At 46.0% G+C, this 26,125-nt stretch overlaps 1 protein-coding gene across 1 annotated transcript in view; it reads right to left on the bottom strand.

The window, feature by feature from the left end:
- LOC146080454 (1,25-dihydroxyvitamin D(3) 24-hydroxylase, mitochondrial-like) overlaps nt 1-26,125 on the bottom strand; it is a 48,193-nt gene that overhangs the window by 3,744 nt on the left and 18,324 nt on the right. Inside the window, exons 6-10 of the mRNA XM_083187766.1 lie at nt 25,901-26,012; nt 19,547-19,689; nt 12,645-12,811; nt 6,911-6,989; nt 1,672-1,869 (exon numbers count right to left, since the gene is read on the bottom strand). Coding sequence (XP_083043892.1) covers nt 1,672-1,869; nt 6,911-6,989; nt 12,645-12,811; nt 19,547-19,689; nt 25,901-26,012 — 699 coding nt within the window. The remainder of the gene's footprint in view (nt 1-1,671; nt 1,870-6,910; nt 6,990-12,644; nt 12,812-19,546; nt 19,690-25,900; nt 26,013-26,125) is intronic.

Raw genomic sequence — 26,125 nt, 5'->3', positions numbered from 1 at the left:
TCCCTGTGATTAACTACAAATCCATTTGGAACCGTGCACCATCTAATGATTTTTTAGTGTGTGCAGTCTGTACATAGGGGGTGATTGTAATCCCCGCTCTCGCCTGTGTGTTCGCGCAGGGGATCGATGGTGAGCGACTGGGTATGCACATATACTTTTATGCGCATGTGCAGCCGCTTGGCATGAGCGGGCGTGGCAAACTGCTTGTTCGCCATTCTGTTCACACCTAGCAGAGAGGTGTTTTATATTTGCAAGATGTGTTTTCTCTTCATCTCCCAGTACACGGGCTGGTTACCATCCAAAAGTGCAGGCTTCCTGTCAATCTACTTGCATAAGGCAAGCCGTAAACATCAGCAATTATTTGATAATTACCCAGCCGTGCGCTCAAGTGCAAATAACCCCCAAATTACTTTGATATGTGCCTATATTGTTGTACCTTACTATTATTGTTTATGTAGTTCTACATACTGTATGTGAGAAATTTTAGTTGTGGTAATAATAATATTAATAACAAGGACAGAAGGCAAAAAATATAACATACTATTGGATATTACTACTCTCAAGGCCTGTCCAAAGGACAGGCAAAAGTTTATGCTCATGCAATTCTTGTTCCAGCTTCCCTTCTCAACCACAACAGGGCAAAAGCTGCTGCAGCAGCCAGAACAGGACTCCAATTATCCACCTACCCTACCCAACCACAGCAGAGCAGACACTGCTGTGGCAGGCACACCAAGTCTCCAACTATCCACCTTCCATTCCCAACCATAGCAGGGCACAAGCTGCTGCAGCAGCCACAGAAGATCCCAAAAACCATCAATGAATAAGCAAACAATCAAGATAAAAAATAATTGACTGGGGATTGATCTTAAAATGGATTTCACAACCATATCTACAGTGTTTGATTCACAGGCAACTCTGCCGATGAGTCGCTTATTAATTTCAGTTTGTCAAAAGGTTTGTAAAGTGAAAATGGTTTTCATTTAATGGACCGTTATAGGCCTTTAAGGGTCCACATAGGATAGTTTGTTTATTGTGTTGTATTCAGAAAGTCAGAAGCTTTCCTATGACATATCACAATGCATGAAACCAACAGAAATAGCATGGACCTTTAAGGGACCTTAAGGGATCGTCCGATTAATCCCATCTTCAAACATAGATTGTCTCTTGAGATGATAAGGTAGTATGCAAAGTTTGAAGACTATTAGTTCAAGCCTTCAAGAGTTATCATGGAACATCCATACACACACATACACACACACACACACGCACAAACATTGTTCAGTTATACTTATGTAGATAAGCAATTGTTGTAACAAAAGGTAAGAAGCAGAAGAAAAAGAGCTATGCCCAAATAATGATTAAATATATACTTTAAGTTTAAAATATTTGTACTTTCTTAATAGAAATATTTCTTCAAGTGTCAATATTGCAATGTATTCTCGGATGTACTATTACTTTTTACTTACCTACTTACTTTCTTACTTACTATTATTGTAGTGTGTTCATTATTATAAAACTATAAAGGAAAATGTTTCAATGATGTATTATTTAATTACATATAGGTCCAGGTATGTGAATTTGCAGTGCATGTGTTTGCATATAAATTGTCATAATGTACTTAATTCAGATTTATCAATAGCTCTGTAATCAATGAAAACAAATTAATTTTACCGAACACAGAGTCAACCGGAGCTGTAATTCTGCCAAACGTTGCCCTATGCACATTCTCTTTCCAACGCCAAAAGGTGTACTTGCAAAAGGGTTAACTGTGGTTCTTGGTTTCATCCATCTTTCAGGTATGTACACTTGAGCATCAGGAAAGTAGTCATCATTCCAAGTCATTGCATGAAAGTTAATCATTGCTATGGTCTATAAAAAAAGGACAATAGTTAAAAATTACTAACCTGAAAAAAAGATAAAAATGGGAGATATAAGAAGCCAGAAATCCGCATCAAAAGAAAAGAGGTCTCAGCAAAAATTGCTACTACAAGTGGGTTTAAATATTCAACCTAAACCCAAGGACACCAGGATTTATTGTACTTGAAATCAGTAGTAGTAATGAAATCACTGGAACATAAAATACAGTGGAATTGTGAGTGAATAAGCTGCGCATTAAGCAGCTCTAAGTAGGGGTTTGTAGATAATTGGAAAATGGATAGAGCGCTAAATAAAAATAAATAAAATGAGTGTATATATTTAAACTAGAGATAAGTGGGTTCAGATCCTAGATATCCGAACCCCCACAAACTTACCTGATCCGAGGCATTCTCGAGCCGTTCGCGTCCATCCCGCCAAAAATCCAGTCCGAAAACGAGGCTAGAACGTCATCAGCTTGCGTCGGATTCTCAAATACCGGCTTCCGGCGCCTGAAACTGGACTTGTGACCAAGCCAGTTCATGGGCCCCGCTGCTGAACACAGGCAGCGGCGCTCGCAGCATGGGCTGTCTACGGCGGCGGCCTTCCTACCTCTCCTGCCCGCTGGTCCTCTTGTCCTACCACAGCAACCTCTCTCCCTGTGGACAGAGCAGTGACAGCGCTGCCCAACTTTCCACCATCTGTTATGATGCTACCTCCCTCTCCCTCATACCAGCAGCAACAGACAAGCAGCCACACCTGATGGAGGAGGAGCCAGCAGGTCTAGGAAGAGCCTGCAACAGCTCCAAAGTTAGTCAGCACAGTTTCAGGTATGTGATATGTGCTGCTGGGGAGGGGTTTAATATATTAATTTGTGCTGAGGAGGGGGGTGTCATGGAAATCTGTGCTGAGGAGGGGGGGTCATGTAAATGTGTGCTGGGGGGTCATGTAAATGTGTGCTGGGGAGGGGGGTCATGTAACCGTGTCTGGGGAGGGGGGTGATATGTAAATGTATGCTAGGCAGTAGGTTATGCAAGGGTAGAAGCATATGGAGCGTATGTGGGTGGACAGGAGGAGTAGTGTGTGTGTGTGTGATGGGTATAGGGAAATGGTGATAGCTGTTAGGGGATGTATGTGGACTATTAAGTGGTAACAAGCGAGAGGAGAAGTGCAAGGGTAATGGGGCATAGAGGTACAGGGGGACGCAGTGGGGCACTGAAAAGCTAAGTCTTTTTTTTATTTTTTGTGGGCTGCCAACCTCCTGCCGCTACTGCTTCTGAGTGACTGGAGGCAAAAGGGGCACAGCAGTCAGTGAGCAGCAATTGGAAGCAGCAGAGGTGGGACGTCAGCAATAGTGGCACCGGCAGGCAGTCTGCAGTGGAGGGGGAGGTAAGCACTATAAATTTTCTTGACCTCGGCAGCGATGGGGATTTCAGCACTAAGGGGCAGTGCTGTAACTAGGGTGCAGCAGCCGCAGGGGGGGAGCCGGCGCCAAGGGGGCGCAAGATAACAGTGCAGTGGTTTGCTGGGCCAGAGGCTGCGAGAGCTGGAGGCAGGATGAGTACCAGGGTGGTGGCTGCTCCGCTCCCCGGCCACTCACATTGCACAGCCAGCAGACCCATATGAAAAGGGGGCAAGTACATACGTGCACGCAGGGTGCGCTGATATATAGATGAGTTTCAGAAAGTGAGAGATTTTGGGAGAATTTTCCCATTTTTTTAAAAGCGGCAATCATTTACACAGCAAAACCAGGTTGATTTTGCAGTGTAAATGATTGCCGCTTTAGTTATTGAGGTTAATATAGCGTAGGAGCAAAAAAAAAAAAGCCAAAAAATCCAAACACAAAACACTTAGGAGGTGTTTTGCCAAAACCCATTAGAACCCAAAACCTCAAGGTAATCAGAACCCAAAACCCGAAAAGTGGCCGGTGCACATCCCTAATTTAAACTAACCCGATTTTTTTTACAGGTGTCACTCTTTCATTTTATTTATTTTCATTTAGCGCTCTATCCATTTTCCAATAAAATACAGTGGAATGACATGCAGGTGCCAAAAGCTACAGTATAGCCAGGATGGTGGTTCACATCCACAGATTCCTACATGAGATTGCAACACCATCAAGGAACAGAGGGAGACCTACAATCTCAATAGGCTAAGGTGTAATTGTGCAATCACCAAGGAGCTGGTCTGAAATTGGACACTGTAAGCTGTATCCAGGGGCAGATTGGGAACTAAAAGTGGCCCTAGAAAATTTCTAAAAGTAGCCTCACTTGAGTGGCACCAAATCAAATGTAGGTGGAGCCAACACCAAAATAGGTGGGATCAATACAATACATCATTACACCTGTTTGGAAGCCGTTGGTTTCAATATGTTTTGCAGTCTAGTAATCTGCCAGACCTATAAGTTATGGTGATAAACCAAAAACCTCCACATTTCAAATAATACCCCACCTCCACTCCACTGAGATTGAACACAGACCCCAAAACCTCCATCATGCACAAAAACTACTCATTTCCATATTCTCCTGAACAAATATCCCCTCCCTAGTGCAGCCCAGAGACACCCCAGAAATTATTCCACCCCCAGATGTATAAGGCCCAACACGGTACTTAGAATTTTAAATGTTTTTTTTTATTCAATAAATACAATGCTCTGCACCAAATACAATGCTCTGCACCATGTTGTTTATATTTTGTTGATCACATGAAACGTTTATCCTCACTTTGATACAAATAAAACCTGGCCTGGAGGAGACCATTTTATGGTTGACACCAGTGTCGGACTGGGGCATGAAGGGCCCACCAGGGAAATGCACTCACAGGGGCCCACCAAGGGGCGTGGCTTTTTGAAGGGGTGTGGCCACCTGACCAGAGAGGAGTGGCTATACACTATGCGATTTTGGGCCAATTTCATCCGATTTCGGCACTTTGGGCCAATAATCAGGCAAAATCGGGCCAAAATCGCAGGTGTGTAACATCTGATCCGTAAATCCCCCACCCTGATAATAAAGCACATAGGTCCCACAGATAATAATACAGCAAATAGCCCCCCCAGATATTACAGCGGTAGTGTGCAGCAGGGAGGGAGCGGTAGTGTGCAGCAGGGAGGAAGGGTGTAGCAGGGAGGGTGGGTTGCAGTCATGTGCAGCAGGATGGGTGCAGCAGGGTGGGTTGCAGCAGGGTGGGTGGGTGCAGCAGGGTGGGTAGGTGCTGGGTGGGTGCAGCTTTGTGCAGGGTGGGTAGGTGGGTGCAGCTTGGAGCAGGGTGGGTGGGTGCAGGGTGGGTGGGTGCACCTTGGTGCAGGGTGGGTGGGTGCAGCAGGGTGCGTGGGTGCAGCAGGGTGGGTGGGTGCAGGGTGGGTAGGTGGGTGCAGCAGGGTGGGTAGGTTGGTACAGGGTGGGTAGTTGGGTGGGTGCAGGGTGGGTAGGTGGATGGTTGCAGGGTGGGTAGGTGCAGCAGGGTGGGTAGGTGCAGGGTGGGTAGGTGGGTGGGTGCAGGGTGGGTAGGTGCAGCAGGGTGGGTAGGTGCAGGGTGGGTAGGTGGGTGGGTGCAGCTTGGAGCAGGGTGGGTGGGTGCAGCTTGCAGCAGGGTGGGTGGATGAGCCAGCCGCCGGTTAGCTGCTCACTTCACCTCTCCCCCTGCCTGTGTTGCATGCTGCGTGCTGGGTCCTGAGTCCCCCGCTCCCCGCTGTGTCTGGGAGAGACTCAGTGAGACATGCTGCTGCTATGTAAAATTCACATCTCCCGCTGGACCGCTAGCCAATAGGTGCTCGCAGTCCAGCAGCCACCAGCTGATTGGCTGCTGGACCGCAAGCGCCCACTGGCTTGCGGTCCAGCGTGAGACGTGAATTTTACATGGCAGCAGCACGTCTCACTGCCCGCACCTTCCGCCTCCAGCTGCCCGCCCCGCCGCCTCCAGCTGCACGCCCCCCACCCTCCGCCTCCAGCTGCATGCCCCCCACCCTCCGCCTCCAGCTGCCTGCCCCGCCGCCGGGTAAGTCATCCGCTAGCTATTGACTACCCGGCGGCATATCATGTGAAGCGTTAGGCCCCGCCCCATTGTAAAAGTGGGAGGGGTCTTAGATGACAGGGGCCCACCGGGGAATCCCCCGGTTCCCCCCCAGGCCAGTCCGAGCCTGGTTGACACACTGTAATTGACTAACCCAGTGGTTCCCAAACTGTGTGCCTAGGCACCTTGAGGTGCATCAGGACCCTTTCAGGGGTGCCCTGGGTTGGTGGTCCAGGACCAACTCAAATTATTTACAGTCAAAGTAATAGGCAAAACCAGTGCTTGTGGCTTCCAATTTATTTATTTATTATTAGTTATTTCTTATCTTATGTGGACATAAGATAAGTGAATCCTGTCCCTCACCACAAAATTGAACCTAGGAATGACATATAAACTCAAATTACTATATATAATATTTTGTTTTGAAATGTATCAATAAGAAACTTTTGGCCTAGGAGTACAGTGAAAAAACATTCTGATTACCTAGGGTGCTGTGATTCAAAACAGTTTGGGAACCACTGGGCTAACCCCTGGACGTGAGGCACCATAGAAGAGATTCAGATCCTTGGACAATAGCAAATGTGACTTTTTCTGACTCGTAGAACTTGACTCATCTCATGCATACCCCTCTATACACCGTAGAGGTTCCCAACAGGGAGCACATGATCCTACAATCACACATGTCTGTACATTCTCTGTTAAAACATGCACAGAGCAAATGCACATGGAAAACTGGTGTTGCCCATGATACTGCCGATCTACCTTCTTGACACCATCATAATGTAAAGTTATTACATGGATTTTGGCCTTGTTGCGTTGATCTAAATATTTTAAGTGATTAAAATGTGTGTTTCTTTGTATCCCTTAATAATTGTCTGGTTGAAAAAGAATGCCAAACTTTAAAGAAATACTGTAGCATTGATTCACACAAATAGCACACTGAAAAAAACTTATATCACAATTCATTTATAGTCTATGTTGGAATTGGTGTTGCAAAAGCATACAATAAAAGGAGGCAATACAATAAAGTAAAAAGAGTAAAACTTACACCACGAGGAATCAAATATCCTCCAAGGTTTGTGTCTTCTTCTAATGTTCGACTTGTAAATGGCACTGTAGGGCTTAATCTAAAACAAGAAGATACTGTAAATGATGATGACCATTAAAAAAATATCATAATATTAATTCTTGAACAGTTTCTTTTAAGAGAGAGAGAGACGTTTCCATCGATCATGAATAATAGACTTGTCCCAGGCTATATAATTTCCTCTACTCTGAAAAGAAGGCCTCAGGCAGACAACACCAAAATCCCATAAAGCAGCCACATTTTCCAGTGAAAATATGGCTGTGTGGCTACATAATGTAGCTTTCACTAAACTCATGTGTTTTTGTGAGAACTTGTGTTTGTTATCGGGTGATCCATATTGTATAATCCGATAAAACAACATTGTAAATAAAATTGGGGAAAAGAGACAGTAGCTTACAGAGTAGGCAGAAATATTTCCTCTGAAGGGAGGTATAACCGTGGGCTTACAGGTTTCCCCACCTGAGGGTTCCACTGACCATTCATTCATTGGCGGCCACATCAGCATAATATCTTCCAGATATTAGTGCCGATAATGACAGGCATTATCAGCACACATCACATGCATTAATATCACTTATCCCCATGACAATGCTTCATACATCTACCCAAAAGTACCAACCAACCAGCTCCTAACTGTCATGCTATAGGTTATGTTTGAAATATCATTGTTAAGAGCTGGTTGATAGGTACTGTACTTTATCTCCCTCCACTTTATCGCATTCCAAGTCGGAGACTCCACAGTACAGGAGTTCAGTATTTACAAAATATATGCCAATTAAAAGTGATCTGGAGATATATCCAAGTTTAATAAGGTCACATTTAAAGGGCTCACTAAACCCCCAATCCAATTCTTCGGCATATGAATACCCAAAACATAAGGTCATGACAGTGGACTCGGGATACGGGCATTGGGTCACCGGCAAGTTGTTAGACAGTCATTAGGTCGACATGCATTTAAGTTGACATGTGTCTAGGTTGATATGTAAGAAGGTCAACATGAGTCTAGGTCAGTGGTTCCCAACCTTTTTTGTCTCCCGTACCCCTTGATTAGGCTTTTCATTTATGAGTACCCCCTCGTGAAATTTTCAGGGGCGTGGCCTAAAAATGGGTGTGGCTTAACAGGGGCAAGTCATACTGGCAATGACGAGAAAAAAAAAAGTGCAACCACTTGACCACTATATAAGCTCAGCCCATTCTGCGGAGGGCATATAAAATAACAGAACCTTGTCAAATCTCTATTACTGAAGCAACAGACATTCCAACGGATCACGTTAGCCTTCCAATAGTGCCAGATACACATATGCCCCCAAAAGTGCCAGATACACATATGCTCCAATGGTGCCAGGTATGCCCGCACAGTGCCAGAAACGGGAATGCCACCACGGTGCCAGGTATGACCCCATGGTACTGGGTATGTGCCCACAGTGCCAACAATGCCCCTACAGTGCCAGCAACAAGTATACCCCCATAGTGCCAGCAACAAGTATGCCCCACAGTGCCAGCATTGCCCCACAGTGCCAGTAACAAGTATGCCCCACAGTGCCAGTAACAAGTATGCCCCACAGTGCCAGCAATGCCCCACAGTGCCATCAATGCCCCACAGTGCCAGCAATGCCCCACAATGCCAGTAACAAGTATGCCCCCACAGTGCCAACAATGCCCCACAGTGTCAGCAATGCCCCACAGTGCCAGTAACAAGTATGCCCCACAGTGCCAGCAATGCCCCACAGTGCCATCAATGCCCCACAGTGCCAGCAATGCCCCACAATGCCAGTAACAAGTATGCCCCCACAGTGCCAACAATGCCCCACAGTGCCAGCAATGCCCCACAATGCCAGTAACAAGTATGCCCCCACAGTGCCAACAATGCCCCACAGTGCCAGCAATGCCCCACAGTGCCAGTAACAAGTATGCCCCACGCCTGAGAAAAGACAAAATCCCTCCCCCCTACCCCCTCTCCCCTCGGCCACAGCAGAAGCATATAGTCAGCAAAATTTGTTACTTACATAAATGTAGGCTGAGCTGGCTCCAGGCTACCAAGCAGCGTGTGGAGTGGGTCTGCTGGCTGTCCTGCGCATAACCGCGTGGGTACCTCCCTCCTCTGTCCCCTGCTTGGCTAGTCTGGATCAGAGGAAGGGGGAGGCACTACCCGGCAGTCACCACTCGCATGTCGCACACACAGTGCGACATGCAAATAGCTCCGCCTCCACGCCGGGTTCACTCTGCTATGAGTGGTCTCCCCACTCCGCTCCTTCATTTTAGCAGCGCAGACCAGTCCCCGCCCTGTGCGCCGCTCGGCGCTCATAGACAGTCACAGCCGCCTGTCAGTCTACATATCAATGTGACAGGCGGCTGTGACTGAGCGCCGAGCGGGGCACATAGTAAAACACAGTCTCCCTGCACGGCCGCCATTACAGGCCGGGCCGCGGCGTACCCCCCAGCGTGTGGACGCGTACCCCCAGGGGTACGCGTACCACAGGTTGGGAACCGCTGGTCTAGGTAAACATGGGTTAGTTCGAAAGGGTCATTAGGTCAACAGGGTCATTAGGTTGACATGAGTTAGGTCGACAGTCAAAAAGTTGACATGGGTTTTTTCACTGTTTTTTGAGCCGACAGGTGATATTTCATGCCCTACCATAAACGAGGGAGAACAAAATAGTGTGCCGAGCATAGCGAGTCACCGAGCCCAAATCATGGTCAGCACAGCAAGCCATTCAAGGGGACGCGGTGAACTTTAACCTGTGTCCATATCGACTGTGTCGACATTCGGGTAAAAAAACAGTGAAAAACCCCATGTCAACCTTTTGACTGTCGACCCAACCCATGTCGACCTAATGACCCTGTCAACCTTATGACCCTGTCTGCCTAAACCCATGTCGACCTAGACTCATGTTGACCTTCCTGCATGTCGACCTAGGCACATGTCGACCTAAATGCATGTCAACCTTATGGTTTCGACCTAATGACTGTCTAACAACTTGCTGGTGATCAAATGATCCACACACAGTGCAGGGCCATAAATGTCCGATATTGCAACAATTATTTCTTCACAATGCATGTGTAAGAACAGTACTGACTCAGACTAGGCCTCTGTGCCTATTGGTGGGGCGGCATTTCTGGGCTCACTTCAAAAATTACTGTGGGATCTAGGTGACTCTATGTTAAATCCCTGGCTCAGTGTTTACACTTCCTACTAAATGCAGGTATGGTGTATTCATGAACATATAAAAGACACATGCAAGTTGGGCCACACTTGGGGTAAATTTACTGAGATGGGAGTTCTATTGAAGATGGGATGTTGCCCTTAGCAACCAATATGATTCTACTTTATATTTATTTAGAACCTTCTAGAAGATTCCATAGAATCTGATTGGTTGCAACGTCACATGCTCAGTAGAAGAACCATCTTTGTAACTTTATCACTTAAAGTAGAAGTTCATCCAGTGGAAGGATATACCGATGGAGCGCCTCTCAGCCAGCGTTGGGAATCACCAGATTCCCTTAGCTGGCAATCGAGGAACACTTTCCCTGCCCGTCTCTGCTTCAGGGAGCTGCAGCAGGAGGTGGGGAGCTGCAGCGGGAGGTGGAGGGCTCTGTCAGAACGGGGCATGCGTGCATCTAATGCGTGCACGCCACCTTCCTGATGGGAGCTGCTCCATCTCACCACAGAGGATAGGAAGTCTGCAGCCACTCAAAGTGACTATGGAGAATGTTTGTGTATTATGAATTGCCCCCTTCCTGGATGGATTGCCTCCTTCCTCCCTGTATCGGCCACTGTGTTCATTGGCGGGTTAGAAATACATGCCTTTCCTAATTAATTCATAAGTAGATTTGATCGTATCTTAGATTTACAGCACTATGGCCCTTATTCTGATCGGTGCGGCCAGAGCCGATTATGCGGCCAGGACCGTGCGTGCGAAACCCCGCCTTCCATACGGATCGCCAACTCCGTCCGTATGCGGTAAGAAGCTGGCCGAACGGACCGCACGTGTATTTTTCACGGAATACGCCTCCTCCATCTAAGGGAACCTCCCCCATCATTCGATGGTCGCAGACGAATGCAGGACCGAGTGCTCCACCAGCACCCGCAACCTCAGACCACACGGGCATTTTTCCATGCAAAAGCAGGGATCTGGGCGGGCAGCTGACATCCGGCGATGTCATATGTCCTCCCCCTACACGTGCGTCACGGCCGCATTACCATACGTACGCCCAGCGTTTTCATGGGAACTCCCATGAAACGCGGGGGGTATGCATATGGTAATGAGCCCAAATAGCCCTTCACGCCCTCTCCACCCCCTGTTCGGAGTGTTCACATATCATGCGGGATTTGGCCTTACGCCCCGCTCGCACATGCGCAGAGACGCCTCTGCACATGCGCAGACACAAAACATCGGCGGCCCGAACGCACGCAGATATATCTGCACCGATCAGAATAAGGGCCAATATGTCTGGAGCAGAGCCGGCCCTAGCTTAAATGACGCCCTAGGCAAGGTTTTGGCTGGTGCCCCCTAGCACCGCCACTAGTTCCGCCTCTGACCCTGCTCCCCTTTCCCAGCACCATCAACCCTAATAATAGCAGTCATCATTTTGGTGCTCCTACCCACAATATTTTAAATAGAAACAGTGCACACATTCAGTGTGCAGCCCAAACAGGGGTGTGTTCTTGCTGGGAAGAGGCATGGCCAAACAATAGTACCCCCAATTAAAATTATGCCACACAGTAGTGCAACTTTATTCACATTATATCATGCGATGGTGTCCCTTATTCACGTTACATCACACAGTAGTACCACTTACCTAATCCTGAGAAAATATTGTATTTTAAGCACCACCATGGCCACACTGCAACCCAACACAAAGCAGTGTGTGCTGGGCAGAGGAGAGAGCTGCAGCTGCTGCTGTCACTTAAGGGGAGGGGGCCCAGGACCCCCATTGGGCCCTTCCATCAGACATTGGCCTTGGTAATTTGTACCCCCTACGCCTGGTGAATACCGGGCCGACTGCCCGCCCCCCCTCACAGCGTGTGTTCCCATGCACAGACTGCGAATGGATGTTTAACATCACCATATGTCGATGGTCGCCAACCATCGAAAGATGTGGAAGGTGCACGCATATAAAAGTGACTTTCAAGTCACTTACTTATGCGTGCACGCTGGGACGGAAATGGGCGGGCAGCTGACATCCAGTGATGTCAGCTTCCTGGTCCGCACCCGTGTCTAGGCCTCATTAGCATGAAAATGCTCATTCTCATGGGAATGCCTGTGAAACACTGGGAGTTCCAATATTTTAATGGGGCTGCCCAGCGCCCGACTTCCCTTTCTATCACCATCCACTGTTCTGTGTGCATGCACCCGGCGAACAGACTGTTCGCCGTGGGTGCACACACCAGCCGCCTGCACATGTGCAGAAACGCATCTGCGCATGCGCAGATGAACACCATCGGTAAATATACTCATTGGCACATCTGTGGTAAGTCAGATGTATAAATACTGCTTTAGCATCAGTAGGACATATTTTGATATAAAGTCAAATGTTAAATAATACCCAATGTGACCAAATCACTCTATCCTTAGTGTGCAGGTCTCAATGACTTTATTTTTTTACATTATGGTCCTGTTTATTCTTGATCAGTACTGCTAAGCAAGTTAATTCTATTTCTAAAAAAATATATAGTAATAATAATAGTTATAACCTCATAGATTCCTTAATGCATGACTTCAAATATGGCATCTTCTGTAAATGATAAGCAGTTGGTGACTGTGTTGGTGACAAAGCATTCTGGATTTCTTCTAGAAGTTTTTCCTGCACATCACTGTGTCTTGAAAGATGAAATATCAACCACAATAAAGAATTTGCTGTCTGTAAGCCCAAAAAGAATGTAGCACTTAATATAAGCTAATGATTATTATTATTATTATTATTATTATTATTATTATTATTATTATTATTATTATTATCCTTTATTTATATGGTGCCACAAGGGTTCCGCAGCACATGACAATATAAAGAAGAGCAAAAAAAAAACCAAGAAAATAGTGATACAATTGCAAATGAATATATAGAAAATAAAAGACAACTGCAACAGCGGACACTGATGCATTATAACAGTGGCAGAGATATATTCTTAGAAAAGCACACAAGGAGAGAGGGCCCTGCTCATTAGAGCTTACATTCTAAAGGGAAGGGGCAGGCAAACTGGGGTGATACAGCTGGGATAGAAAGTCATATACAAAAAGTAGGTACAGTACTTTACATGACAGTATTAGTAAATCCATAAACTTATTAGCAGATATTCTGTCATATAATATAACTAGGATATACATTTCTGTAAAATACAGTGTTACATTTAATTTACAACATTTTACAATTCCCTTAGCAATAACATACCCTCCAACATTTGAAGATAAGAAATCGGTACACATTCAGGAAGGGGGCGTGGCCATGAACAAAGGGGCATGTCCATGGGCAAAAAGGGTATAACCACGTCCCCTTTCTGAACGTGTACTGTGCACCAACTACTACACGTATAATGCAGCTCATGTCACATGATGGCTTGGTGGGCTGATGGCATATTAAATAAGTATATTTAATATACTTATTCAATATGCCAGCAGCCCACCAAGCCACCATGTGACATGAGCTGCAGGCAAACAGGTAGAACATGATGCTGGATAGAAGACAGCTGGAGTGATTTAGTGCAGCCTGCCAGGCTGAGCCACCTACTTGCTGCACTTACTGGATGATGATCATGTGCTGTGACATTCAACTGTGGCAGGCTCCGGACGGTGACTGCTGCGAAGATGTCCAGGAGATCATCCCCCTCACGCACGCCGGGGCTGGCCTTGGTGAGCCATGGCTCACCATGGTTATCCAGAGAAGGCTTTGAATGATAACTTTATAATGTGGAAAAGAATGTCTGGCTTATTTGTAGATGCTTTGAAAATAAATATTTGTGCAGTGGATTCAACATGCAGCCCTCCAGCTGCTCTGGAACTACAAATCTCAGCATGTCCTGTGACAGTCCTGCTGTTAGGACATGCAAAAACTGTGGCAGGGATTTCTTGGCATACTTGGCTACTGTTTTGTTACTCCCTTTCGGTATAACCCGGGTGAGAAGATGTTGATGCTGCATTTCTGGGGCAGGGATTGGTTCTGATGTTATCAAGGTCCGCCCTCATTCAAGCGAAATTCTCAGATTCATGGATCTGCAAAGAGCGGACAAGGCTAAAATTAAGCGATTTGCAGCATTTTATTCCAGGTCCCTCCCGAAGCGCTGCGAATACCTTTATATGTCTTGGCGGCTGGGAGGGACGCAAGGATCCAGAGAGGAAGCAGGAGGCTTGCCCATTTTTACAGGGGCCCTGAGAGCCACCCGACTTTCAGGAGACATATAACACAAGAACAAAGAATACTAGAAGGGTCAGTAACACACCGTTACTCACCTACGAGCGTTTAATATGAGTTGCTTGCTTATGCGAGCAGCTGCTTATATGGGGATGGTCAATCCTCAAGGTATAGACAACAAAAAAGAACCAACAGAAAGCAGCGTATTAATTTAATCATGGGTGAATCAATTTTAAAATCTTAATTGATTATTTAATAGGACACTCACGGAAATACATAAAAACATGTAGAGAATAATATTGATTAAATGAATGAAAATGAAAATAAGTGTAAGGTAAAAAATTCTATGAATCCAGATCTCACATGGCTGAAATGTCCCCAAACGGGGTGATGTTATGACCTGCACTGTCCACAATGCAATAGTCCCATTGGATGGAGTCCAAAACACAGCAGATTGAAGTCCTGTATGCTGGCTGAGGGAGTGGCTGATGTTGAAGCCTACCTACTACCTCACCGCAATTTGTATCCACTGTAACAGGAAAATTGTAGCCGAAGACTTCCAAAAGTTAGGGACCCGGTGGTCAGAAGAATGAGCAGGTAATGTTTCCAATGGTCACCACGGATCTGGAACGGGCAGCACCACCAACGCATTTCACTGGACTAACGCCAGCTTTATAAACATAAAGTATATAACACAGGAACCACTTGGTCCATCTAGTCTCCCCTAAACACATGTACATGCACACACTAACACAACATGGCTGTTTGTTCAGGGCTGTTTTTCTCTGTTGTCAGGAATTCCATGGTGGGAAATGGACCGATAACCTTAGTTCTGTGAGGCATTAATGCTAACCATTACACCATCTGTACTGCCCTGAATAGTTCCACAAATGCGTGGATGGTTCTTAATTGAATGTTCATCTGTTCATTTCACTGAAGTGCAACCAATACAGTCATATGGATTGTGTTTAGTAGGTGGTTGTGCTGTAATGAAAGGTTCATGCTTCTATGCCCATGCCACCCATTTTTCAGATCACCAATCCTTTTGCGCCAAACTGGCTGCTCCCAGTGGGAGGAGCAAAAAAATTGTCAAGTATGGTTTAAAAGCAATACTGGGCTATACTGATCTGGACTTATCTTTTGTAGCTAGTATAATGCAGGTGATCTTGAGATGCATACAGCTCTGCACTGGGTTGAATATTGAATGAATTGTTAAAATTTGTTTCAGTGCGCATTTCTTTATTTCTTGAGCAATGTACACCAAATTTACTATTAAGTCTGCAGGAGCCCCTTAGTCACCTCAGGGTATATGCATCATGCACTAAATAGGGAGCTTTAGATTTTAGCTAAAAAGGAATAATTGTGAATTTACCATAGAAATGCATAGCATTGAGAGGGACCCCTCCTCTCTTCCGGGAGCTGCGCCTGTGCTGCAGGAGTTTGAGCACTAGAGTGCTCAAACCCTACTGCAGTATGTACAGATCTTGGGGAAAATGGAGTGGTAGCCATTTTTACGAAGATTTCTGTATTGGCAGTAGCGCAGCACTGTAGAGTCTGAGTACTAGAGTGCTCAGACCTTACTACGCATGCGCAGATCACCCGAAAAATGGATTTCAGCAGCGCTGAGGCTGGTGTCGCTGGACTTTGGCATTAAAAAATGGGTGCATTGTGTGTGGTATGGGCCCCTCTGGGCTCAGAGGCCCATGTGGAGCATGCACGCTGCAACCATTATAAATATGCCGCTGATTGGCAATTTGGCAATCCTGCTGTGCTGCCATGGGAATAAAAGATATCTGTTGTCATTGTGACTTCTGATTACATCACTTCATTTCGCTAATTTTACAAAATCTAAATATTAATGTTTTTAAAAAAAATTCTCACACATATACTGTGTGATCATTTTTTTTCTTAAATAAAAGCCAGAAAAGCAGGAAACAATGCTATGAATGTACAGTATGGATTTGATACTCGCTACCGGTGATGTTGGCCATCATAAGACCGATAGCTTCATATTGTTCTTTAAGCTACTAGGTAAGTTTACTACCCCTCTCCCTCTCTAACTCTAACCCTACCTAACTAATGACCATAGGCGTGTGCACATAGGGTGTTAGGGGTGCACAGGCACTCCCTAATGCTGTGCCCACCCTTATATACTTTTGCTTTTTTAGAACTGGTATTCCATTAAAACAAGCGCCCATCAATCAATTATGTGTGTTTTGCATTGTTAATTATAATAGAGCATTGTCCTATCACTACATACCTGTGTCATCCATATATGTTTATGACTTTATTTGCATGTACTGTTACACAGAGTAATTAGAAGATTAAAACTGAGCTAGGCAAAGGATTATGGTGTGGCTGAGAGACGTTTTATATTGTAGCGAGGAATAGCTGATGGTAGACACGTCTAATTGGTGGTGTTAGACACACCCAATGGGCATGTAAGACACCCCCTAATAAAATGTGCACCCCCTAATGAAATGTGCTGCGCACACCTATGCTAATGCCTAACCCTTTTTCTCCTCCCTAAGAGCCTAACCCTAACAGTCCCCTTTAGTGCCTAAACCTAACCCCCCCTTTTAGTGCCTAAACCTCCCTCCCTGCAGCCTAACCCAATTGTTATGCCGGCTGTCTGGAATTTGGCATTGACGTTGAGAGCCTTGTCAAATTCTGGTGCTGATCTAGTGATCAGTATAAGGATTCAGGGGTTGGAATTTCATCTACTGGCATCCAAGGCATTGGGATGCCGACTGTTCAACGATTTCCAAAAAATTTGGTACTAAATGCAATATTGTTTCCTTTATCATGTCTGGACTGAATTATGTAGGCATCTAGGCCCTGATTCTGGTTGTCTTGCTAGTTCACGGCTTAGTGGGCCTTGTAATGCATCCCCTCTGGGTGTGCGAATGCCCGCCCCCACCACCTAGCGAATATACGGGCCACACTGCGAACCGATGATTTGCATATACATAAATTTGCAGGCTAGTGTGCGGGCCCAAAATCATTCGATGGTTGCCTACCATTGAATGATTTCTACAGTGCTCGCAAATCAGTCTCTGTTGACTTAGACTTGCGTCATCCTTCTCTGAGAACTGGGTGGGCCTGGGTGGGCCCGCCGCTGGAATGCAGGTACCCGTCCGCATTTGCATGGGAACATCCAGCGTTTTCCAGGGTGCACTGGGCATTTTTCTGCATACACCCAGGAAACGCAGAGCGTTCACCTGCAAACCTGCCCCCTACCCATGCAAGTGCCCTGGTGACTATACTAGTCTCTGAAGGCACCCGCACAGAAGCCCTGCACATAAGCAAATATGCGCATACGCAGGGCTTCACCATTGGTCCCCCGTGCGATTGCACAGGGACGCTCGCAAATCAGAATTAGGGCCTTAGCCATACCTCCCAACATGACCCATTCCAGGAGGGATAAGATGCTCTTTTACTGGACTTGCATACCATTGGCAGAGTTGCAGGGCTGTAGCACAGTCCAAAATTCAGATAGGGGAGCTGCACCAACTGCCTCCTCAAACTCCACAGTCAGGGAATAATGGACAGGTGTGGCTCCCCTATTTGAATTTTGGACAGTGGTGCAGACCCACCTCTGCAATTGCCACTGGTATGGAAGTCCAGGAGCAGAAGGAGCAGAGCATTTTGTCCCTATTGGAATGGGTCATGTTGGAAAGTATGCCTTATTTAGCACCTCATGGTACTGTTTCTAGTTCCCACTGTTTGTTTTATCATGTTTTCTCTCTATTGTACTTATGTAAAATGATAAATAAAGGGTTGAATTGATTAAACAGTAGTTTGCGAAGGCTTTGGGGAACCCAGTTTCAGTGCTGATGATGGTTCTAAAACCAGCAACATCAGAGGTTTTTCCTCCCACATCATAGAGATGCTGAGGAAAGTGCTCTGTACTGTCATCTTGTTACTGGTGCTGCTGCTACAGGGTCCTCATAGCAACAGTGGTGCGCTGACCTCACATGTGTGAACTCTGAACTAATGCAGTAGTGCACATGCACAGTATTTCCTTGCATCTACCTTTTTTCCACCTAAGTATATATATTGAAAGAGACTGTGGGGGGGGGGGGGGGATATTTACTAAGATGTGTATTCTACTTCACATGTGATGTTGCTATGGGCAACCAATCAGAATCTACTTCTTATTTATTTAGCACCCTCTAGAAGATAGTAGACAGGATCTGATTGGTTGCCCATAGCAATATCACATGTGAAGTAGAATACACTGTCACATCTTAGTTAATTTCCCCCTTTATGTACAAACAAAATGATGCCTGTATATGCCACTTTGTCACCGACACCAGGTGCCCCATACATTCTACTGACATTGCTGTGTACGTGCAGGTGTGTGCTCCAGGTACTGCACATTACCGGTTCCTAGCTTTTCCTGTTATACTTCTGTATACAGTATGTTCCTGCTGTGTTGACAAGTATCCTGTGTTCTACCTGGTTGATAAACTAACCCCTGGTTAAGCTGACAGCCATCATAAACTGCTGATACAGTTGGCATGTGAACTGTCAAGACGCGCTTGTGGACACGGGCCCAGCAGACGCCTAGGAGAGGAGATTACCTTCAGACTGTGGTAGCACCTGCGTGACCCAGGATCCGTATGTGACCTTGCATATGCCTGTTTGAACTGTTTTTATTTAACAGTTCCAATCCATCTGGTAATTACCTTTCTAGGCCTATGCCTACAGCCCAGTGTACTTTGTATGCTTACTCGGATGTTTGGAAAATCTTTTTAACATTGTACCCCCTTGTTTTTATTTGTTGTGGAAATTAAAAATACAGTTTTATGCGATGATATCTCATGTTTGTATCTTCACATATATCATCTCTGGGGCTTGGTGATATGGAGACGACCTTGTGAGGATCAAGGAAAAGGAATTGCATGAGAGAAAAACCCTGAGAAGGGAAGTGTTTGCATGCATAATATATAAGCGCTGGTTGAGGGTCTATTTTAACTCTTTTTGCATGTCATTGTCTTTTTTGGGTAAAGAAGAAATACCCTTGAGATAGCACCATCCTAGCAGCCTATTGCACACTGTGGTGTATACCAATATTGTTTCATTTGTGGGTCCATGAGATGAACCACCGAGCCCATGAGTGCATGAATGCCAAGGAGACGACTTCTACTGTAGCTTATAATTCAGCTTTAGTTATTGACTATTCTTACTGTAACTACTCATTATTGGTTTATACATAAATTTATTACAAATGTAGTATTCACTTACAGTTTCTACTCCGCCAATCTGGAGATCTGTAAGAAGACCAGGTAACTGTTTCTTTGTGAGCAGTTGATCAGAGCAGATTGCAGTAAGTAAGTCATCCTTCTTAGCAGTGCTGGAATTTAGTCGCTTATCAATATACTTTTTTGCTGAGGCAAATAAATAAAGATAAAAAGAAAGAAATAAAAACATAAATGTTCAGCAAAGTGTCGGTCACAGGTAAAAATCAGTATAGCAGGGACTTTAGGAAAAGGTATGTATTAATCGCCAATCAGGACCGTCATGGTCACAGGCAAAGGATAAAGGCATCAGTCTGGATAAGCAATGTCAGTAGAAAAAGTCATTATGTGAGTGTTCAGTCATATTGTGCCCAAATTGTATAGTGCTGTCTGTAAGCAGTGTGTTTTTTTTTTAAATATTAACATAGTGTGATCTGTGAAGTGCCTATATGTGTAAAAAAATTAATATGAGTTAAAAAAACAGAAAAAGTGTGGGGTCTCCCTCCCAATCGAAATCAGCTCCAGGCTCCTGGAGAAGGCATACACACCAGGTAAACGGCGCTAATGGACCACACTAATTAGTATTCAAAAAGGTATAAATTTATTAAAAAATACACAATAATACAATTTTAACAATGCCACCGGCCGGTAGAGCTATCAAAAATGTGCACAATAATTTCTGGCCATAAAAAATAAAAGAAAGAAAGCTTCCTTCACTAGGCTGCAGCGTGTGACATAGGATCAATGTTCCAATGTGCCTATATGTGTAAAAAAATTAATATGAGTTAAAAAACAGAAAAAGTGTGGGGTCTCCCTCCCAATCGAAATCAGCTCCAGGCTCCTGGAGAAGGCACTGGTTCAAATTGACATCGGACCAAATGTGTATTGAATGAACAAGCACCAGGCTCTTGGAGCCAGCCCTGGATCTAATAATACAGAGAAAACATATGTAGGGGGGTCACACACAGGGGCTGGCTGGCAACTTTTAGCCCGGGGGGCAAGTCCAGAGCACTGGCCCATAAGTAACAGCGCATCATTAAAATGGAGGTTTTTCGTAAAAAATATATGTATTAATAAAAAAGATAATAACGACACCACAGGCTGCTCCCCCTGTATAAAAACAGGACACCACAGGCTTCTCTTCTGCATAAAGAACACGGCACCACAGGCTGCACCCTTGCGTAAAAAAACAGGACACCCCAGGCTTCTCCATTGCTTAAAAGACAGGACACCACAGGCTGCTCCCCCTGTATAATAATCATGCCATGACATTACAGGCCGCTCTCCCTGTATAATAAAAATAATGCCATGACACCACAGTCTGCTCCCCCTGTATAAGAATAATGCCATGACACCTTATGTGTCATGGCATTACTTTTATTATATTATACAGGGGGAGCAGCCTGTGGTGTCATGGCATTATTATTATACGGGGGGAGCAACCTGTGGTGTCGTGGCCTTACTTTTATATTATACAGGGGGAGCAGCCTGTGGTGTCAGGGCATTATTATTATACAGAGGGAGCAGCCTGTGGTGTCATGGCATTACTTTTATATTATACAGAGGGAGCAGCCTGTGGTGTCATGGCATTATTATTATACAGGGGGAGCAGCCTGTGGTGTCATGACATAATGCTCCCCCTGTATAATAATAATGCCATGACACCACAGGCTGCTCCCCCTGTATAATAATAATGCCCTGACACCACAGGCTGCTCCCCCTGTATAATAATGCCTAGGCATTACATACAATATCCTATAGATTCATCCACAGATGGAGACCTTAATTTAATCCAGCATTATTTAAATCCAGCAATATTTAATTTTGCGATGCCCTTTGCCAAGCCCAGAAAGGTTTGAATCAGGAGCAGCAGATCTACCCTAGTGTGCCTGTGAGCCCTTATACCACTACAAGGGCACCAGCTTGAAACACTTAGAGCCAATCAAGACAGGAAGTGGCGTGCATATACTGTTTATTGGCGCTATGTTGTCATATATGCAATTACGTTCTTATGCCATAGCTATATCATACCTCCCAACTGTCACGATTTTAGAGGGACAGTCCCGATTTTCGGGTCCTGTCCCGCTGTCCCACCCGCGGCAGGCATTGTCCCGCTGCGGGGGGTGGCAGTTGGGAGACCCCCCAATCTAGTAGAATAGACGCTGTGCGCATGCGCACAGCGTCTATTCTCATATGAAAATGAGGTCGCGGCTAATTAGCATAAGCCGCGTCCTCGTTTGCATACGCCCCGCCCCCTTTCCGCGCGAGTGTCCCTATTTCTTCAAGTCAAAAGTTGGGAGGTATGGCTATATTACCCTTCTGGGCATGAACACCACAGTGTCCTACCTCTTGTGGCATGTAAACCATACTGTATGTACAGTATATTTGTATTCCCACGCGTGTCGTACACGCACTGGGATCATATGCTATTTCCGACTTCCAGCTTCCTCGCAGCATGCATTCCACTGCAGTGGAACGCATCCTCCCAAACTTCCCTCCAGGCAGCACTGGGACTGCCACACACAGGGGGATGAATAGCCTTAGAGGTAGGCACTTAGAAGGGGCTGGTTAAGGTTTATTAAAGTGGAGTGCTGGGTCAGACAATATATGTATATGTATATATACAATATATGTATATGTAATATGTATATATACAGATGGGTCTTCTCCCATCTTGGCTGGGGATGGCGCTGGCGTCGCCAGCCGCCATCCCCCGCCAGCGCCATGGCGATGGTGAGAAGGGGACGCGCGCGCACGAGAGGCGTGCGCGTCCCCTTCCGACGGCGCTTCCATACGTTTCCCCGGGTCCTCGCCGGCTTGCCGGCGGTAACCCGGGGTCCCCGCCGCCTGCCCGCACCCCCCCTAACCCTGTCCGTCTCCTTGAGGCGGAGACGGACAGGGTTTCCGTCGCGCTAGCGACAGAGACTGAGACGCACGCGCGTCTCAGTCTCCTCGCTGGCGTGGCTGCTGGCGGGTCGCCAGCGCGTACATTCTGGCGACCCGCCAGCAAGGATGGGACCTGCCCCATCTGTATATGCGTGTGTTTGTATATACAGTATATATGTGTGTGTGTGTGTGTGTGTGTGGGTGTGGGTGTGGGTGTATACAGTACAATGCAGTCCATGTAATTGTTCAGCTTTCATCCATAAATATATAACATAGGCTGGCGGCTATCCTGCCAGCATATACAGAGTGTTTTTTTTCACCTAGAAATACCTGAGTGCCATCAGCCTTTGCTATCTATGTATCTATAAATATATGTAGTTTTCACATTAAGAATATATATTGACTTGGGAGTGGAGAAGGGGACAGTGAGATGGAAGAGTGGGAAAATGGTGTATGCGATTGTGTGTGTGTGTGTGTGTGTGTGTGGGGGGGGGGGTAGATATATATATATAAGATATACATGAGGGGGACACTGGGCTAAGGGGGTTCTATATGGGGGGTAGTGGTTTGGTTGGGAAGGGGAGACAGAAGAGTGTGTCAGATGTGGGGGGCCTTTCTGATGGGGGGGTGGCTCTTTGAAGGAAAAGGGGGACACTACTACTAGGCTGGGGACGAGGGATAGCAAGCAACACTAACCTGATGATTGCTTGTGTTGCCCAGGCTGAATGCAGAACCTTAGCTCTGGCCGCTGCCGCTTGGAGGCTGATGTGTCCGCATTCACTGCGGACTCTCCTGCCTTCCCTGATGTGTTGATTTGCAGCTCGGGGGAGAAGAGAGACATCCTGGGCGTGGGTGGGTGGCGTCATCCACACCCAGCGTCTGCCACTGCTGGAGATCAGAGTGAACAGGCGGCCTGGCCCTCCTCCACGTAGCTGTGGAGGCCGGCGGCCATGTTCCTGTAGCCGCAGCCAGGTTTTAAAAGACTACGGGAACATGGCCGCCGGCAGTGCAGAAATAGGTAAGGCAGCCGCGAACGCGGCTGCGGCCCCCAGCCCTCCTGTCAGAGCGGCCTGGGGGGCACATGGCACCCTGCCCCCCGGCCCAGCCCGCCCCTGGTCACACATATTGTTTGAATCAGCATCAGGCTCCACTAGCAGGGGGGTAAATGTTACATTCAGAGGACACCGTTCACTGGTCACCCTGGGTCAAAGCATTCTTCACGTTAACTATTCAGCATAAAGCCGGATATTTTTGGGGAAGTGGGGTTGCCTCAATATAATGATACCCCCTCTCAAGTGTACTCCAGGCTTAGGTTTACCAGTGGATGCAGGGTTGATACCTTTCATTTAAAGAATAAAGTAATGTTGTCTTTTACAAAAGGGCTCGCCCTTTTATACTACAATTACCTGCATGTAGGGAAATAATATGCTTTTCCTGCTTAAAAAAAATCCAAATTAAAATAAAACTCAATACACATGCACTGTTGAAAGTACAACTTTAAATCACACTCTTATTCTAGTTCACTCTTTCTGACAAAATCCTTCTTAGATGGACAAAACCATGGGCCTTATTCTGGTTGGTGCAAATATATATCCGCGTGCGTTCGGCCCGCCGATGTTTTGTGTCTGCGCATGTGCAGAGGCGTCTCTGCGCATGTGCGAGCGGGGCGTACGGCCAAATCCCGCATGATATGTGAACACTCCGAACAGGGGGTGGAGAGGGGCGTGAAGGGCTATTTGGGCTCATTACCATATGCATACGCCCCGCATTTCATTGGCGTTCCCATGCAAACACTGGGCGTACGTATGGTAATGCGGCCGTGACGCACGTGTAGGGGGCGGACATATGACATCGCCGGATGTCAGCTGCCCGCCCAGATCCCTGCTTTTGCACTGAGAAATGTCCGTGTGGTCTGAGGTTGCGGGAGCTGGAGGAGCACTCGTCCTGCATTTGATGGTCTGTGACCATCGAATGATGGGGGAGGTTCCCTTAGATGGAGGAGGTGTATTCCGTGTAAAATACACGTGCGGTCCGTTAGGCCAGCTTCTAACGGACGGAGTTGGCGATCCGTATGGAAGGCGGGGTTTCGCACGCACGGTCCTGGCCGCATAATCGGATCCGGCCGCACCGATCAGAATAAGGGCCCATGTGCACTGCAGGGGGGCAGATGTAAAATGTGCATAGAGAATTAGATTTAGGTGAGTTATTTTGTTTCTGTGCAGGGTAAATATTGACTGCTTTACTTTTACACTGCAATATAGATCTCACTTTGAAGTAAAACCCCACCCAGATCTAATTCTCTCTGCACAAGTAACATCTGCTCCACCTGCAGTGCACATGTCCATCTAAGAAGGAATTTGTCAGAAAGAGTGAACCAAAATACTCCCCTATGTCCCTGGCTCTGGTTGGTTGTCCAGTAGAATCCACTAATTAAGGGATGGGGAACCTTCAGCCCTCCATCTGTTGTTGAACTACACATCCCAGGATGCCCTACCAAAGTTTTGCTATTTGGCCATGCTAAAACTGTTGCAGGACGTGCTGGGATACGTAGTTCAACAACAGCTGGAGGGCCGAAGGTTCCCCATCCCTGCACTAATTGGTTACAAAACATATATATATAAAGTACACAATCACCTAACTCTGGGCACAGGTCGGTCTTGTATTCCATGTAAAATAAAAAGACTAAATATCCTAATCGCACTGGGAACACCAAGCTATATTTACTTTCTGTACATACAGTGTGACTCCCAAAAGTGGTGGAATCCATATGAGTCCTGTCATTTGTATAGGCACCAGCTAATCAGCAACCGATACCATGGTAACAGACACCTGATTGGCTGTGAGTGACTTGTCTGTCAACCAACAGTACTGTAGTATTAGCTGCAATTGCTGCAGTGTTGGAAATTCTAACCTACAGTAGGTTACAATATTGAATCTGTATTAGGCACCAAAATTATTCCAAGCATCAACTTATAAAGTTGCCTCAAACCAATTGAGTCATGTAAAGTCATGTAAAGGGGCCTTCACTCGGGGAGATGTTGCTGAGCGATCTGAGCATTGTAGATTGCTCAGATCGCTCAGCACATAGCGCTGCTCAGCTACAGTATGTGTCAGTGGTGTGTGCTGAGCGATCTGTCAGGGCCAGTGTTCTCCGGTAAGAGCAATGGCCCTGACCAGTGATTAACTAGATTTATCCAGCCTGCTGCATCTTAATCGTCGGGCGATAGCGATGAACAGGGCCGCGCATCACTATCGCTGTCACGGAGCGATGTAAGAGCATTTTCTAAGCGATCTAGTGAGATCGCTTAGAACATGCCATGGAATCGACTGTGTGTAGGCCCCATAAGAACATAATGCTGCGCACCTTGGCACATGACTAGAAAATGTGAACACTCTAAGGACAAATAAAGCTCATATTTATATTATTCATTGGTTTTATAGCTAGGAATTTTTTTTCTACTTGAGTATACATTACCTGTTGCAAATATATTATCCCAGGCTTCTGTGTGATTTCGCCATGGTCTTGTATTAACTTGTTTGTGAAACTCTGCTGAGGTTACAATCAGTAGACCTAAGTATTGCATCATCTACAACAGAGTAGTAATGTTTATATACCATAATATATTTGCTACATAAAGTCATGTTACAATTAATATATAAAATATGAAATTCATTCTATAAAGGAAATTTGAATTGCATA

The sequence above is a fragment of the Crinia signifera genome, chromosome 5, assembly GCF_055691185.1.
Source record: "Crinia signifera chromosome 5, ASM5569118v1, whole genome shotgun sequence".
Lineage (NCBI taxonomy): Eukaryota > Metazoa > Chordata > Amphibia > Anura > Myobatrachidae > Crinia > Crinia signifera.
This window is presented reverse-complemented; position numbering and strand designations above follow the sequence as displayed.